The sequence below is a fragment of the Leptopilina heterotoma genome, unplaced genomic scaffold, assembly GCF_015476425.1.
Source record: "Leptopilina heterotoma isolate Lh14 unplaced genomic scaffold, ASM1547642v1 Lhet_88, whole genome shotgun sequence".
Taxonomy (NCBI): Eukaryota; Metazoa; Arthropoda; class Insecta; order Hymenoptera; family Figitidae; genus Leptopilina; species Leptopilina heterotoma.
In genome coordinates, this window is record NW_025111191.1 from 1993748 (window position 1) to 2009550 (window position 15803).

The following is a 15803-nucleotide window of genomic DNA, read 5'->3' on the forward strand; positions in this document are numbered from 1 at the left end:
AATTTTTTACAGGAATTCAATTATTTTGAAATATTTTAATAAAATTGTTCAAAAAAATGAAATATTTTAAATACAATTTTAATTAAATTATTTTGAAATAATTCAAGTATAGTTTTAGATTTTAATAAAATTCTTTCCAAGAATTCAATTATTTAAATAAATAATTCTTGGAAAGAATTCAATTATGTCGATACATAACAAAATTATTCACAAAAATTTAATGATTTTGAGATATTTTAATAGAATTCTGTGCAAAATTCAATTATTTTTTAGAAATAACGATATACATCACAAGCATTCAATTATTTTTAAAAGTAATTCAATTCTTTTTAAACATTTTAATAAAATTTTTCGCAATAATTCAATTATTTTCATAAATAATAAAATTCCTTGCAACTATTCAATTATTTTTATAAATTTTAAAATTCATTGCAGAATTTCAATTATTTTTAATACAATTTTACAGGAAATGCTCGAGAAGTGTAATTATTCTTAAAAATTTAATTTCAATTCCTCGAAAAAATAATTATTTACAAAAAATATTACAATTTTTACAGAAATTCAATTATTTTTAAATATTTTAATAAGTTCGAAAAAAATCAAAATATTTTAAATACAATTTTAATGAAATTATTTTGAAATAATTCAGGTATATTTTTAGATTTTAATCAAATTCTACCTAAGAATTCAATTATTTACATAAATAATTCTTCGAAAGAATTCAATTATTTTTAAAAATAATTAATTTTTTCTTGGAAATTCAATTATTTAAAAAAATTCTAATAAAATCGTTCGCAAGAATTCAATTAGAATTAAAATTTTTTTTTATAAAATTCTTCGCAAGAAATCAATTATTTTCATTAATAATACAATTTCTCACTGCAACTCAATTATTTAAAATTTTTTGCGAGAATTCAATTGTTTTCTAAAATAATATAACACTTTACAATGGTTTTAAATTATTTGAAAAATTCCAATAAAATTCTTTGCAAGAATTGAATTATATTTTATAGATATTAAAATTCTTCTCAGGGTTACAATTATTTTCATAAATAATAATTTGTAAATAATAGAATTCATATGAAATCGAGGGAAATTTTCTTAAAATAATTGAAATTTTGCCAAAAGTTTTATTAAAAATTTAAAAAAAACTTGAGTTTTGACAAGAACTTTATTACAAATTTAAAAAATAATTGAATTTTGGAAAAGAATTTGATTGCTTTTGAAAATAATAATGGAATCCATGCAATCATTTATAATTATTCCAAAATTTTTAAAAACCTGAATAATCTTTAAAATTTATAATGAAATTCATTGAAAATTGAAATTTTATAAAATTTCAATATTCATCTATTTATGAAAATTGTAAACGAATTTCAAAATTCAATTAATTTTAAACTACATAAGTAAGTAATTATTATATCAGAACTTTGACTTTTGTGTAGGCTTTTGTTTTTTTCAATAATTCTCGTGTGCATTTAACCTTTTTTCGCTTATAATAATTTTTACTTTTAATTTCAAAATAGAATTTAATATGAAAATGGAAAATGAAAAATGTTTAAGTACCATATAAAAAATTTTTTTTTAAATAATTACAGTTCGTGGCAATTGTCATTGATACGTCTGACTAAAACCGACTTGTACTACTTATTAAAAACCACTTAAATTCTCTGATACTTAAAGCCGTCTGACTAAAACGAACTATCACTACTTACTTTAAAATTATTAGAATTCTTGACAATTGTTATTGTTACGTCTGACTCAGAACGACTTTCACTATACTAATTTCAAAACTACAAAGAAAATGAAAGAAAATTGTTGTTAAAATGTGAAAAATACATTTAAAAGCTAAAGTTTCCAATTTTTTTCCCCCGCGCTCCGGTGTGCGAAATAGAAAAAAATTGCTGAAATTTGATATCAATTCCTCTTCTCACAAACGGCCCGAAAGATATGGATTTCGCTGAGTGGAATTCCGTTCAGCTTGGAGTGATTTATCGCTGTCGTTTATCGGTGATGGCTTTCAGAATTGCGTGGTAGATCGGCTTACTACTTTTCTCGCAAATCAGAGTTGTGCGAGTTTACGGTCCGCAAATCAATATTCACACTTGGAGGTGAAAAGGAGAGGGGTCAAAATTGGACTAGGAAGTGAAATTCGTATATAGAGGGAGAGAGAGAGAGAGAGAGAGAGAGAAGGTCGTCGGTGGCGCGTTGGAAATCGCTGGTAAACTGAATTAACCCCGTGTTGACCCGTGACCGTATGTTACCAATGACTTTCCATTATGTAACTCTCGGGGCTCGAGAGTCTATTACGAGCAGAAACCAGAGGTCCCCTTTCGAGAAGGGACGTGTGGACAAAGTACAAGAGAAGGTGGTGGCGGTGATGGTGGAGGGGAGGAGGGGGGGGGGGTTGTGCTGCGATCAAACCAGCAAGTACAAACTAGTCTGATTGGCTAACCGACTATATTTACTCTATAAACTCTCCGATACCGATTCCGTTTACTCCTTCAAGGTGTACTATCCTCAAATTACATTTCCAACCTTATGGAGATCAACAGCTTTCCTCATCTATTCTCGACACACACATAACAGATCTAATACAAATCTAATTATTCCGAGCGAATAAAAAATTTTCCTTTTATTCATTTGACTCTATTCTCTATTCAGATTAAGACTGTTAACTTAAAACTATCAAATTGCAATGGATCAAATCATAATTTATATAAATTTATTTAATCTGAGGTTGTCACGCAATCTGGAAATCTGAAAAACCTAAAAATGTCAGGGAATTTTCTAAATCTTTGAAAAAATCTAGGAAAGGCAGGGAATTTTGATCAGAATCCTGGAAAATTATTGTTTCCTGTACACTGTAAAAAATTTAGGGAGTTAACGGACTCGGGAGTTGGGAGTTAAATTTTTTGAGTTAAAAATCAACTCCAAAAGAGAGTTAATTTCTAACTCCCTTCATTCAACACCCTCGCGAGTTATTTTTTCCATGGGGAGTTAGCATTTGGGTGTTAAATTTTAACTCTCTTTATTTAACTCCCCTGGCATTAACTCTCCAATGGGTGCGACTTTTATAGACCCCCCGGGGGAGTTAAAATTTAACTCCCTTTTTTTACAGTGTAAGTCCTTATTTTTGAAATATAATTTTACTTACATATTTCAAAAATAATAGAATTTTAACAGAGTTGCGTTTACAATTTTCATAAATAGATAAACTTCAAAAAGGTTTTAATTTGAAGTTTTAGAAAATTTCAATTTTGAATGAATGAATTAAATAATAAAAATTTCACAGGAATTCTATTATTTACAAATTTTTTATATAAATTTCTTCGCAATAATTCAATTATTTTCATAAATAATAAAATTCTAAATAGTTTTTCAATTACTTTCATAAAATAATAAAAACTCATCGCAGAATTTCAATTATTTTTAATACAATTTTTAATAAATTATTCTTAAAAATTTTATTAAAATTCATCAAAGAAATTTAAATATTAATTAAAAGTTTAAATAAATTCTCGTCAAAATTTCAATAATAAAATTCTTCTTTAAAATTCAATTATTTTTAAAAATTTTAATAAAATTCTTGTCAAAATTTCAATTATTTTCAAACACTTTTCTCAATTCAATTAAATTTTTTTTTATAGAGATTCAATGATTTTTAATACAATTTTAATCTTATTTCTCCAAAAATAAAATTATTCTTAAAAATTTTCTTAAAATTCGTCAAAAGAATTTGAATTATTTAAAAATTTGTTGATAAAATTCATTTTAAGAATTCAATTATTTTCAATACAATTTTAATAAACTTTCTCAACAAGATTCAAATATTTTAAAAAATTTTTTATGAAATTCTTCGAGAGAATTGAATTATTTTTAAAAACTTTGATAAAAAACTTTATACGATTTAAATTATTGTCATCACAATTTTAATTAAATTTTGTTGAAATATTTAAATTTTTTTGAAAAGTTCGTAATAAAATTCTTCAAAATAAATCAATTCTTCTCAAAAATTTAATAAAATTATTTCAAGAATTCAATTATTTTCACAAATAACATAATTTTCGCAGAAATTCAATTATTTTCAAAAAATTTAATAAAATTCTTGGCAAAATTTCAATTATTTTCAAAAACTTTTCTCAATTCAATCAATTTTTTTTTATAGAGATTCAATTATTTTTAATACAATTTTAATCTTATTTCTCCAAAAATAAAATTATTCTTAAAAATTTTCTTAAAATTCGTCAAAAGAATTTGAATTATTTAAAAATTTGTTGATAAAATTCATTTTAAGAATTCAATTATTTTCAATATAATTTTAATAAACTTTCTCAACAAGATTCAAATATTTAAAAAAAATTTTTATGAAATTCTTCGAGAGAATTGAATTAATTTTAAAAACTTTGATAAAAAACTTTATACGATTTGAATTATTGTCATCACAATTTTAATTAAATTTGTTGAAATATTAAAATTTTTTTTTAAAAGTTCGTAATAAAATTCTTCAAAATAAATCAATTCTTCTTAAAAATTTTAATAAAATTATTCCAAGAATTCAATTATTTTCAAAAGCTGTAATAAAATTCTTGTCAAAAATTCAATTTTTTCCTAAATAACATAATTTTCGCAGAAGCAAAATTTAAAAAGTACTGGATTAAAACTACGTGGGTATTGAATTAAAAAAGTACGTCTGACTAGTAATTTACTTCTACTACTGAGACAAAAATAAAATAAAACAATAATAATATTAAGAGATAAGAGTAATAATTACCAAAAGAAAATACGTCTGACTAATAATTTACTTGTACTACTGACAAGAAAATGTAACAATAAAAGTAAAATAATAATAATTATAATAATAAAATACATCTGACTAATATTTTTACTCATACTACTGACATGAATATATGATAATAATGATTACAGGACAAAAAATCCAATCCAAAAAATCCATACAGAAAAATCCAAGAAAAAAATATCCAAAGTCAAAAAATGCAAAATAAATCAAAACGTCGAAAATAAATAATGAAACATGTGAAAAAGTCACGCTATAAAATCGGAATTTAAAATGTTAATGTTAAAATCGCACGATTTTAATTACTTACATAAATAAGAAAATTCTTCACAAAAATTCAATTATTTTCATAAATAAAAAAAAAAAAATTCACAAAAAAAAATTATCTTCATAAATAACAAAATTCTTCTCCGAAATTCAGTTATTTTCAAAAATTTGAATAAAAGTCTTGTTAAAATTTTAATTATTTAAAAAAAATTTCTCAATTCAATGATTTTCAATATCTATTATTTTAATAAAATTTTCCAAATGAATTCAATTAGTGAAAATAATTTCTTATAAAATTCTACGCAAACATTTAATTTTTTTTCAGAAATAATAAAAATTTTCCAGGCATTCAATTATTTACAAATTTTTTATAAATTTCTCAGCAATAATTCCATTATTTCCATAAATAATAAAATTTTTTTTTACTGAGATTCAATTATTTTCATAAATAATACTCACTGCAGATTTTAATTATTTTTTATACAATTTTAAATTGAATTTCTCAAAAAATAATTTTTTTTTTTAAATTCGTCGAAAAAATTCATTTTTAAGAAACATTGAATAACTCAAGAAATTATATTTTTATTTAAATAATTTAATTCTTGTAGAATTTTTTAATAGAAATGGATTTAAAAACGATTTAAATATTTTTTAATTTAAATAATTGAATTCTCATAGAATTTTCTAATAAATATTGATTTAAAAATGATGTAAAAACAGAAGTTATTGATGGTTTCGAATAATTTTACAATTAAAGAAATTCGTAAATAGATGTAATTAAACATTTTTTTTTTTTTTGAGTATCTAATTATTTTTAAAATGAATCGCAGAATTTTCTTTAGGGTCAGAAAAAAAGTGAAAATTTTGTCTGGAAATCAGGGAAAAAGAAAATTAAATTTTCGTGGCAACCCTGTAATAAGTAGTAAAAGTAATTTATTAGTTAGACATATTTAATTTAAAATTTATAGAAAATTTAAAACAAAAATAGAATAGAGGTAAAGAAATTAATTAAAGATAAATTAAAATATATAGTAAAAATAATTAATATTAAACCAAATTTAAATTGAAATGGAGTGAGAGAAAAATTTTTCCTCGTAAAAACTAAAATTTCTTCGTAGATTTTTGAAGAAATGCAAATATCGCAAAAGATTGAAAAGTGGAGAGAAAATCAAAAATGAAAAAATAAATAGGCAAATAGTTTGAAGGGTGAAATGGAATATAACAATAATGGTGAAAAAAGGGGAAGAAAGGAAAAAAAAGGGATGATACATTTATATATGTAGAATTGTAGAGATTACGAGCCAGCAAGGGAATTGCAGTCATTTTGTAATCTTTCTTTGGACCACTACTCGCCAGCTAATCCATTAGGAAAATTAAGCGCACTCAAAGCTTCTTTTCTTACCAGATAGGCTATGTGTCCTCGTTCATTTGTTAAATTCCTGGCATAGAATGAGACATAAGAAAATCTTCTTTACGTTTCAGATATATATATATAAAGACATCTGTTTCAGAACGTAATTAATATTTTTTTCTCTCTTTCTCTTCTTTTTTTTCTTTCTTTCACATTTACTATCTTCTTCTTTCTTTTAATCTCTTTTTCTATCTTCTTTTTTCTTTTTATCTCTTTTTTCTCTTCAATTTTTTAAATTATCAACGCAGTGACATTTTTTTCCCCCATCACAAATTTTTTTTTTATATTATAGTACTACAATTTTTATAAATTTATAATTCCTTGGAATATAATTCCTTGGAATTTACTTTCAGTTTTCAAATTTAATTTGAAATTTCATTTAAGAATTTAAGAAATTGATATAAAAGTCAATTATATTTCAAATTTTCTAATACACTAGGAAGTTTTAGAATTTTTTTTTTAAAAACACTGATTATTTTGTGAGAAAAAAAATTAAAAAAAATATTTTTAGGGTTTGGGTAAAAGTCGAAGTTTTGTCTAAAAAAATCAGAGAATTCTTTAAATCTTCCATGGAATAATTTATTTTCAGAGTTATTCTTTATGACCAAGAAAAATAATTCATGACCGGAAAATGACCGTGAATTTTCTTTTACGAAAAAAAAGTGGCCACCCTGTAAAAAGAGAAACTGAATAATTTTGAAAAAACGTATCTTTTATGTTTTATGCGACAAAAAATAAATAAATTAAGAAAAGTTGGATTATATTTTATCATTTGAGGGGGGGGGGTGAAGTGAAGAGGTGGGGGAGTGTATATATACAAAGTACATGTTGCAGGATAGGTGTTCGTTGATTGAGAGTAATCTGTTTTGTTAATTGCAAGGTCCGCAGAGACCGCCGATACCTGTGGTTGCGTTGTGCTGCGTTCAGCATTACAAGTCAAGCCTCGTGTCCTTTAACCACCCCCCGGGTTTGTGTGGGGGGTGGTTAACCAACTAATTGCAACACTGACGCGTACGCTTCGACTATTTGCGCAAATTGCAATCATATCCACTCTCAATTTAATACAATACACAAAGGATCACTTTTAGACACTAATTCGTTACGAATCTTCAATTTATTACAATCATTTCCTCTAATTAATAGCGAGGGACTTTTGTGAATTTTTTTTTTTTTGCAATCACTCATTGTTTGATATTGATGATTTGTTGTTTTTTTTGGACCGAAAATTACAAATCAATTGCCTGAATTTATTTGAAAAAAAATTCGATTTGTTTCTGATTGAAAAGTGACTATTACTACTGGGGATAAAATTTACAATAGTAAACATTTTGTCTGACTAAAACAGATTTTTACTACTGATACTGTAATTAATAGCTCAAAAAATTATAAAAGCACTTGTCTGACTTGAAAAAAATTTACTACTTCGCCCAAGTTGAAAGAGAGAATTTTTTTTTCATACGTACTCCTAGAAAAATTGCAATTAATCTTAAAAATTTTATTAAAACTCGTCGAAAGAATTCAATTTTATATTAAATTGTCAATTATTTAATAAATTTAATGTATTTTTGAATTTAAATAATTTAATTCTCTTACAATTTTCTAATAAAAATTCATATAAAAATAAATTTTATTTAAAGTATTAGATAGTAATTGAAAATTTAAAAGCATTATAGGATGAATTTTAAGAAATAATTAAATTTTGAAAAGGTTTCAAATTTAAATTTTTGAAAATCGAAATTTTTAATACTTTTAATGAACAATTTAGTTGAATTTCTTAATATTTCAAATTCAAACATCAATTTTAATTATTTTCATATTCAAAATTAAAAACACATACATTCAATTATTCTAAAAAATTTTCATAGAATTCTTTATAAAATTTAATTATTTTTAAAAACTTTTTGCAATTCAATGATTCTCAATATCTAAATTTCATAAAATTTCCAAAATAGAATTTAATTATATAAAATTTTTTTTTTAAATTCTTCGCATAAATTCAATTTTTTTGCGAATAATTAAATTTTTCATTAGAATTTAATTATTTACATTTTTTTATATAAAATTCTTCACAAGAATTCAATTATTTTCACAAATAATAAAATTTTCCACTGAAATTCAATTATTTCAAGAATTTAAATAAAATTCAACGTAAGAATTAAATTATTTTTTATAAATATTAAAATTCTTCTCAGGGATTCAATTCTTGTTATAAATAATAAAATTCATCTACAAATTTCAATTATTTTAATTTTTAATAAAAATTCATTTAAAAATAAATTTTGGTTAAAGTATTAGATAGTAATTGTATAAGAAATGCATTATCAGATGAATTTTAAGAAGTAATTAAATTTCGAATAAGATTCAAATTAAAATCTTTGAAAATATGAATTTTTCATAGTTTTAGTTAGCAATTGTATAAAAATTGGTCGACTTTTTTAATATATATATATATATATTTAATTATTAATTGCTTAATTAATAAAAATAATTGATTTTGATAAGAATTTTAGTTAACAACTCTATAAAAAATAATTTAATTTTTTAGAAGTTATAAATAAATTTCATTTTTTAGAAATAATTTAATTTTGAAAAGGTTTCAAATTCAAATATCAACTTTAATTTTTTCAGCTTCTAAATTCGAACAAATTAATTTTTAATAACATTCTAATTAAAAATTCTGACAAAGTTATTTTTTGGAAAATTTTTATCACAATTTTTTTTATATTAGTTTTATTTTAAAATATTTTAATTTTGTTGAAATTTATTGAATTTTTTAAATATATATTCATTTATTAAAAATAATTAATTTTGATACGAATTTTAGTTAAAAACTCTAAAAAAATCGAATTTTTGAAAAGTTAGAAATAATTTCTAAATTAATAATTTAATTTAATTTAAAAAATTATTGAAAATAATTTAATTAGAGAAAAATTTTAGTTGAAAATTTCGGAAAATAATTTAATTGAAATCTTGAAAATAATTTTGAATAAGTTACAGTAGCAATTTTTATAAAAAATTTGGGTGAAGTAGTAAACTTTTTTAACAGTCAGACAGTACTTTTCAAATTTTTTGAACTACTAATTATAATATAAGTAGTAAAAATATGTTTTAGTCAGACAAAACTTTTACTATTGTAAATATTAGCGTCAGTAGTAAGAGTTACTTTTAATCAGACACAAGTCTAATTTTAAAATTTTAAACAAGTAGTAAAATTCAGTTTAAGTCAGACAAAAATTTTTTTTGTAGTTTTAGTTTCAGTGGCAAGTGTCAATTTCAGTCAAATGTTATTTCTACCCTATTTTTTCTTTTTTTCTTTAATTTATTATTATTACAATTATATTATTTTATTATTGTTAATCATTTCAGTAGTAATAGTACGTTTTTGTCAGACTAGCATTTTTAAATTTTCTCGGAGTAGTTTTTGCTTCAGTGGCAAGTGTCAATTTAGACAAATGCTCTTTCTTTTCTATTTTTATTATTTATTAATTTATCTATTATTATTATTCACTATTTCAGTAGTAAAAGTACATTTTCGTCAGACTAGAATTTTTAAATTTTGACATTTTCATTAAAAATAAGTAGAGAAAATTATTCTCGTCATTTCGTTAGTAATTTTCTACTAATTCAGATTTAGAGAGTAAAATAGATAAAAAAATTTATTTGTTTTAATTTTTATAGTAATAAAATAAAATTTGTTTCAATTTTTTATAGAATAAAATAAAAACAATCGAAAATACGTAAATTGGCTTAATTTCACCTTTTATAGAAATAAACTAAACCACAATATCGTTTTAGAAAAAAAAAGTTAATAAAATACAATTTCAAAATCGATTAAATGGAAATGCATTTCTTTTTTCTTTTTTCTTTTTTTTTTTTTTTGAAAAAAAGAGGCGAAAATATATATATTTGAGTGGCTCTTGAATTTTTTGGTGCCAGGTGTAATAAAATTATCAATCCACTCACCCGTGGTGTACATGGCGACGCCTTTTAGAGTCACTGGTTCCAATATTGTGGGTTCACTGCGTCCTTTAGAGTTAACCGCGTAGAGGAATAATTTGTAGCTTTTTCCCGTAGAGAGGCCGGCAACTTCAAAAAATGGACCACCCGGATTTGCTGGCACTGTTTTGTTTAAAATAATTGGTCCATCATTGTCCTCATCGTCGCTCACCACTTCAAGATGATAACTTTGAATTGGCAAACCGCCATCGTAACCTTCTAAACAACGAACCATTAATCCAGTTCCCGATTTCGAGCCAATTTCTTCTAATTCCAATGGCGAGGACATTTCATTCGCTGTGCAATTATGCAACACGTACGGACGCCCTGCCGCAATTACCTGTAACATTTAAAAAAAATTTATTTTTTTAAAGTTTAAATAAAAAATCAACACAGTTTTTCTAAGGATATTAAATTCAGACAAAACAAAGGAATCAAAAATACTGTAAATTTTTGAGTTTCTATATTCTATAGTAAACAAACCCTCTCTCTTTTTTTCAATTACTTTTTTCCACAATTTTAATAAAGTTCTGCGTCAGAATTCAATTACTTTCAGAAATAAAATTCTTGAATTTAAATTAATTGAATTTAAAAACGATTCTTCTGAAATTAGTTCAGTTTCTTAATATATATTTAATTGATTATTAAAAATAATCAAGTTCTGCAAGTATTTTAGTTAAAAACACTTAAAAAAAATGGAATTTTGAAGCAGTAACAAATAATTGCGGAAATTTCAATTATTTTCAAAAGTAATAAAAATCTTCGCCAAAATTCAATTATGTTCAAAATTTTTTTTAAATTCTGGTTAAAATTTAAATTATTTTTATAAATAATAAAATTCTTCTTCAAAATTTAATTACTTTCAAAAATTTTTTTAAAATTCTTCTCAAAATTTTAATTATTTTCATAAATTTTCCTCATTTCAATGATTTTCAATATCTACTATTTTCATTTTCCAAAAGAAATGAATTATTGAAAAAAAATTCAATAAAATTGTACGCAAACATTTAAATAAAAAAATATTTCAATAAATAATAAAAATTTTACAAAAATTGAATTATTTACCAATTTTTTTTATAAATTTCTTCCCAAGAAATCAATTATTTTCAAAATAATAATATTTTTCACTGGAATTCAATTATTTAAACAATTTCAATAAAATTCTTCCCAGAAATTCAATTTTTTTTTACAAAAAATCATATTTTTCACTGAGATTCAATTATTTAAATTTTGTTATAAAATTATTTGCAAGAATTCAATTATTTTCTGAAATATTAAGATTTTGCATTAAAATTCAATTATTTAAAGAATTTCAATAAAATTCTTCCCAGAAATTCAATTTTTTTTTACAAATAATCAAATTTTTCATTGGAATTCAATTATTTAAAATTTTTTTATAAAATTCTTTGCAAGAATTTAATTATTTCTCAAATAATAAAATTTTCCACTTCAATTTAATTATTTAAAAAATTTAAATTATATTCTTCGCAACCATTCAATTATTTTTTACTATTAGGTATTAAAATTCTTCTAAAGGATTCAGTTTTTTTTTACAAATAAATAATATTAATTAATAAATAATAATAATATAATAATTTAATTAATAATAATAATCAATTAATAATATTCTGAAATATTAAGATTTTGCATTGAAATTTAATTATTTAAAGAATTTCAATAAAATTCTTCGCAGGAATTAAATTTTTTTTACAAATAATTAAATTTTTCATTGGAATTCAATTATTTAATTTTTTTTACAAAATTCATTGCAAGGATTAAATTATTTTTGCAAATAATAAAATTTTCTACTTAAATTCAATTATTCAAAAAATTTCAATAAAATTCTTCTCAGGGATTTAATTATTTTTATAAATTAATAAAATTCCTCGACAAATTTCAATTATTTTTAATACAATGTGATATGAACTCCTAGAAAAATTGCAATTATTCTTAAAAATTTTATTAAAACTCGTCGAAAGAATTCAATTTTATGAAAATTTAAATTATTTATTAAATAATTTACTTTTCTATTTAAATATTTGAATTCTCGTAGAATTTTCTAATAGAAAATTTATTTAAAAATGAATTTTAGTATAAATTTTAGATAATAATTGAATTTAAAAATAAATTTTAGTTTAAATTTTAGATAATAATTGAATTTAAAAAGAATTATACCATGAATTTTAGAAATAATTGAATTTTAAAAAGGTTTCAAATTACAATGTTTGATATTTTGAATTTTTATTACTTTTAACTAACAACTCTATAGAATTAAGTTTTTTTTTTGAAAAAGTTTAATTAAATTTTTTTGTAAATTATTTGAAGCTATTATTTTTTTAATTATATATTTAATTGAGAAATTTCCTAATAATCGTAATTTCGTAAAATTTAATTCTAAACAAATGGATTTGAAACTCAAAGAACTTTTTCGAAAATTATTAAAAATACCAAATTGATTTACAGAAGAATTTTAGTTAAAAATTTTTAGAAAATAATAATTGAATTGAAATGATGAAAATAATTTTGAAAAAGTTACAGTAACAATATTCTTATAATATAAAATAATAATTTTATCTTTCGTTCATCTTCATGTTTTATAACAATATTTCTATTAAATCATTTCATTCATTTCCTTTAATTAATATTTTTATAAGTTGTTGAATATTTCAAAAAGGTTTGAATTGAAATCTTTTGAAGAATTTTAATTCCTATGAAAAAATAAAAATGATTAAATATTTATTTTAAAAAGATGTTATTTCACTTGTCTTATTAATTGACACACGAGTGAATTTTTTCATTTCACAATTAACATTGATGAGAATATTCTTATTAAATAATTCTTATATATTAATAACTACATTGAAAAAAATTTAGTTCATTCAAATAACAGACTAATTGACTATTATCAATTAAATATTTGCTTGAATCAAATAATATTTATTGGAGTCAATCAAATGGTATTTGAACCAATAATTTCAGTATTTGAAGCAAATATGAATTTGGACCATTTAATTGACTCCGATAAATATTATTTGATTTTAGTTAAATATTTAATTGATAATAGTCAATTAATCGGTTATTTGAATCAAATAAATTTTTTTTTCATTATAGTTAATATATCTTCTAATATAGAAGATTTAATTGATGTTAATTGTGAAATGAAAAATTCACTCGTGTGGCATAATAAGACAAGTGAAATATAACAAAAATTTTATGTCACTCTCTCTCTTTCTTGTTAAGAAAAATTTTTTTTTTTTACATAAAAAACATGAGCAGGAATAAGTTATTTTTGATGAAGATTTATTGACAAGAGAAACATATTAGCATAGAATATTCGTCTTAATTAAGAGCGAAGGTATTGTAGAGATAAAAATGCCTTTTTTCCTCTTCTTTAATCATAACCAGATTCGGATGTCTTGTTGAGTATGATAATTAATCTATCAGGAAGCAATGCATAACTCTCAGTCTCTCGCTATATAGTGAAGATCGACGGTCCGTTTGTCAGAAGCGAGAGATGAGAGTAGATGAGAGGAGGGGCTGTGATAAATTGTTCGTGGAATAAAAATAAGAAGATTGGAAAGTAGAGACTCACTTGAAACAGGCAGGGCGTCCGTTGTCTGCCCACCTGGTTACTCGCCCAGCAGGCAATCGTTCCATAATCCATATCTGTGGCAGGCGTGTAGTTTAATATAGAGTTATGTTCGGGCCGTTCATTTAACTCTCCTGAGTTGTTAAAAGTCCAATGGAATGTCTGAGGTGGAGGATGACTGTCAACTGCACACAATAATGATACAGTTTCTTGTTTTAAGGCACCAACCACCACCTCTGCTTTGCCCTCCTTACACATCGGCGTATCTGCAATCAACAAAATTTTATACTCAATATATTTTATTTATTTTTTTATTTTTTATTCATATTCAGGGTTGCCACAGATCAGTAAAATCAGAAAAAAGTATGGAAAAGTTAAATTGGCCAGGGAAATGTCAGGAAACTTTTTCAAAAGCACTGGAATTATATTAAATTTCTCGGTAAAATTCATCAGAAAATTTTGAATTTTGTTGACTTTGTTGTGTGTCTCATGAACTGTGTTTTCAAAATAAAATAAATTATTTAAAATTTTTCTATAAAATTCTTTGCAAGAATTCAATTATTTTTACAAATAACATTTTTTTCATAGGAATTCAATTTTTTTTTACAAATAATACAATTTTCCACTGGAATTCAAATAAGATTGAATTTTTTTTTTATAAAATTCTTCGCAAGAAATCAATTATTTTCAGAAATAATCAAATTTTTCACTGAAATTCAATTATTAAAAAAAATTTATAAAAATCTTTGCCAGAATTCAAGTATTTTTTAAAATAATAAATTCTAGTTCCACTGGAATTCAATTATTTAAAAAATTTCAATAAATTTCTTCGCAAGAATTCAATTATTTTAACAAATAATCAAATTCTTCATGGGCATTCAATTATTTAATTTTTTTTATAAAATTATTTGCAAGCTTTCAATTTTTTAAAAAAAAAAAGTTTTTACAAATAATCAAATTTTTCACTCGAATTCAATTATTAAAAAATATTTTATGACATTCTTCGCAAATATTCAATTATTTTTTCAAAAAAAGAAATTTTTCAATGAAATTCAATTTTTTAAAAAATTTTATTAAAACTCTTCTTAAGAATTCAATTTTTATTACAAATAATCAATTTTTTCACTAAAATTTAATTATTTAATATTTTGTTCATAAAATTCTTCTCAAGGATTCAATTAATTTCTCAAATAATCAAATTTTTCACTGAAATTCAATTATTAAAAAAAAATTTTATAACATTCTTCGCAAGAAATCAATTATTTTCTAAAATAATAAAATTTTTCAATAAAATTCCATTATTTAAAAAGTTTTAATAAAAATCTTCTTAAGAATTTAATTTTTTTTACAAATAATTAATTTTTCCACTAAAATTCAAATATTAAAAATTATTTTTTATAACATTCTTCGCAAGAAATCAATTATTTTCTAAAATAATAAAATTTTTCAATAAAATTCAATTATTTAAAAAATTTCAATAAAACTCTTCTTAAGAATTCAATTTTTTTTTTACAAATAATCAATTTTTTCACTAAAATTCAATTATTTAAAACTATTTTTTATAAAATTCTTTACAAGAAATCAATTATTTTCTAAAATAATAATTTTTTTTAATGAAATTTAATTATTTAAAATTTAAAATTAAAATTATTATATTTAAAATTTTCAATAAAACTCTTCTTAAGAATTCAATTTTTATTACAAATAATCAAATTTTTCACTAAAATTCAATTATTTAAAAT

The 15803-nt window shown here is 21.9% G+C and overlaps 1 protein-coding gene across 1 annotated transcript in view; it reads right to left on the reverse strand.

Moving 5' to 3' along the window:
* Positions 1-15803, reverse strand: part of LOC122511632 (neural cell adhesion molecule 2-like) — a 198401-nt gene that overhangs the window by 21665 nt on the left and 160933 nt on the right. Inside the window, exons 8-9 of the mRNA XM_043627006.1 lie at positions 14065-14327; positions 10440-10812 (exon numbers count right to left, since the gene is read on the reverse strand). Of these exons, the coding sequence (XP_043482941.1) occupies positions 10440-10812; positions 14065-14327 (636 nt within the window). The remainder of the gene's footprint in view (positions 1-10439; positions 10813-14064; positions 14328-15803) is intronic.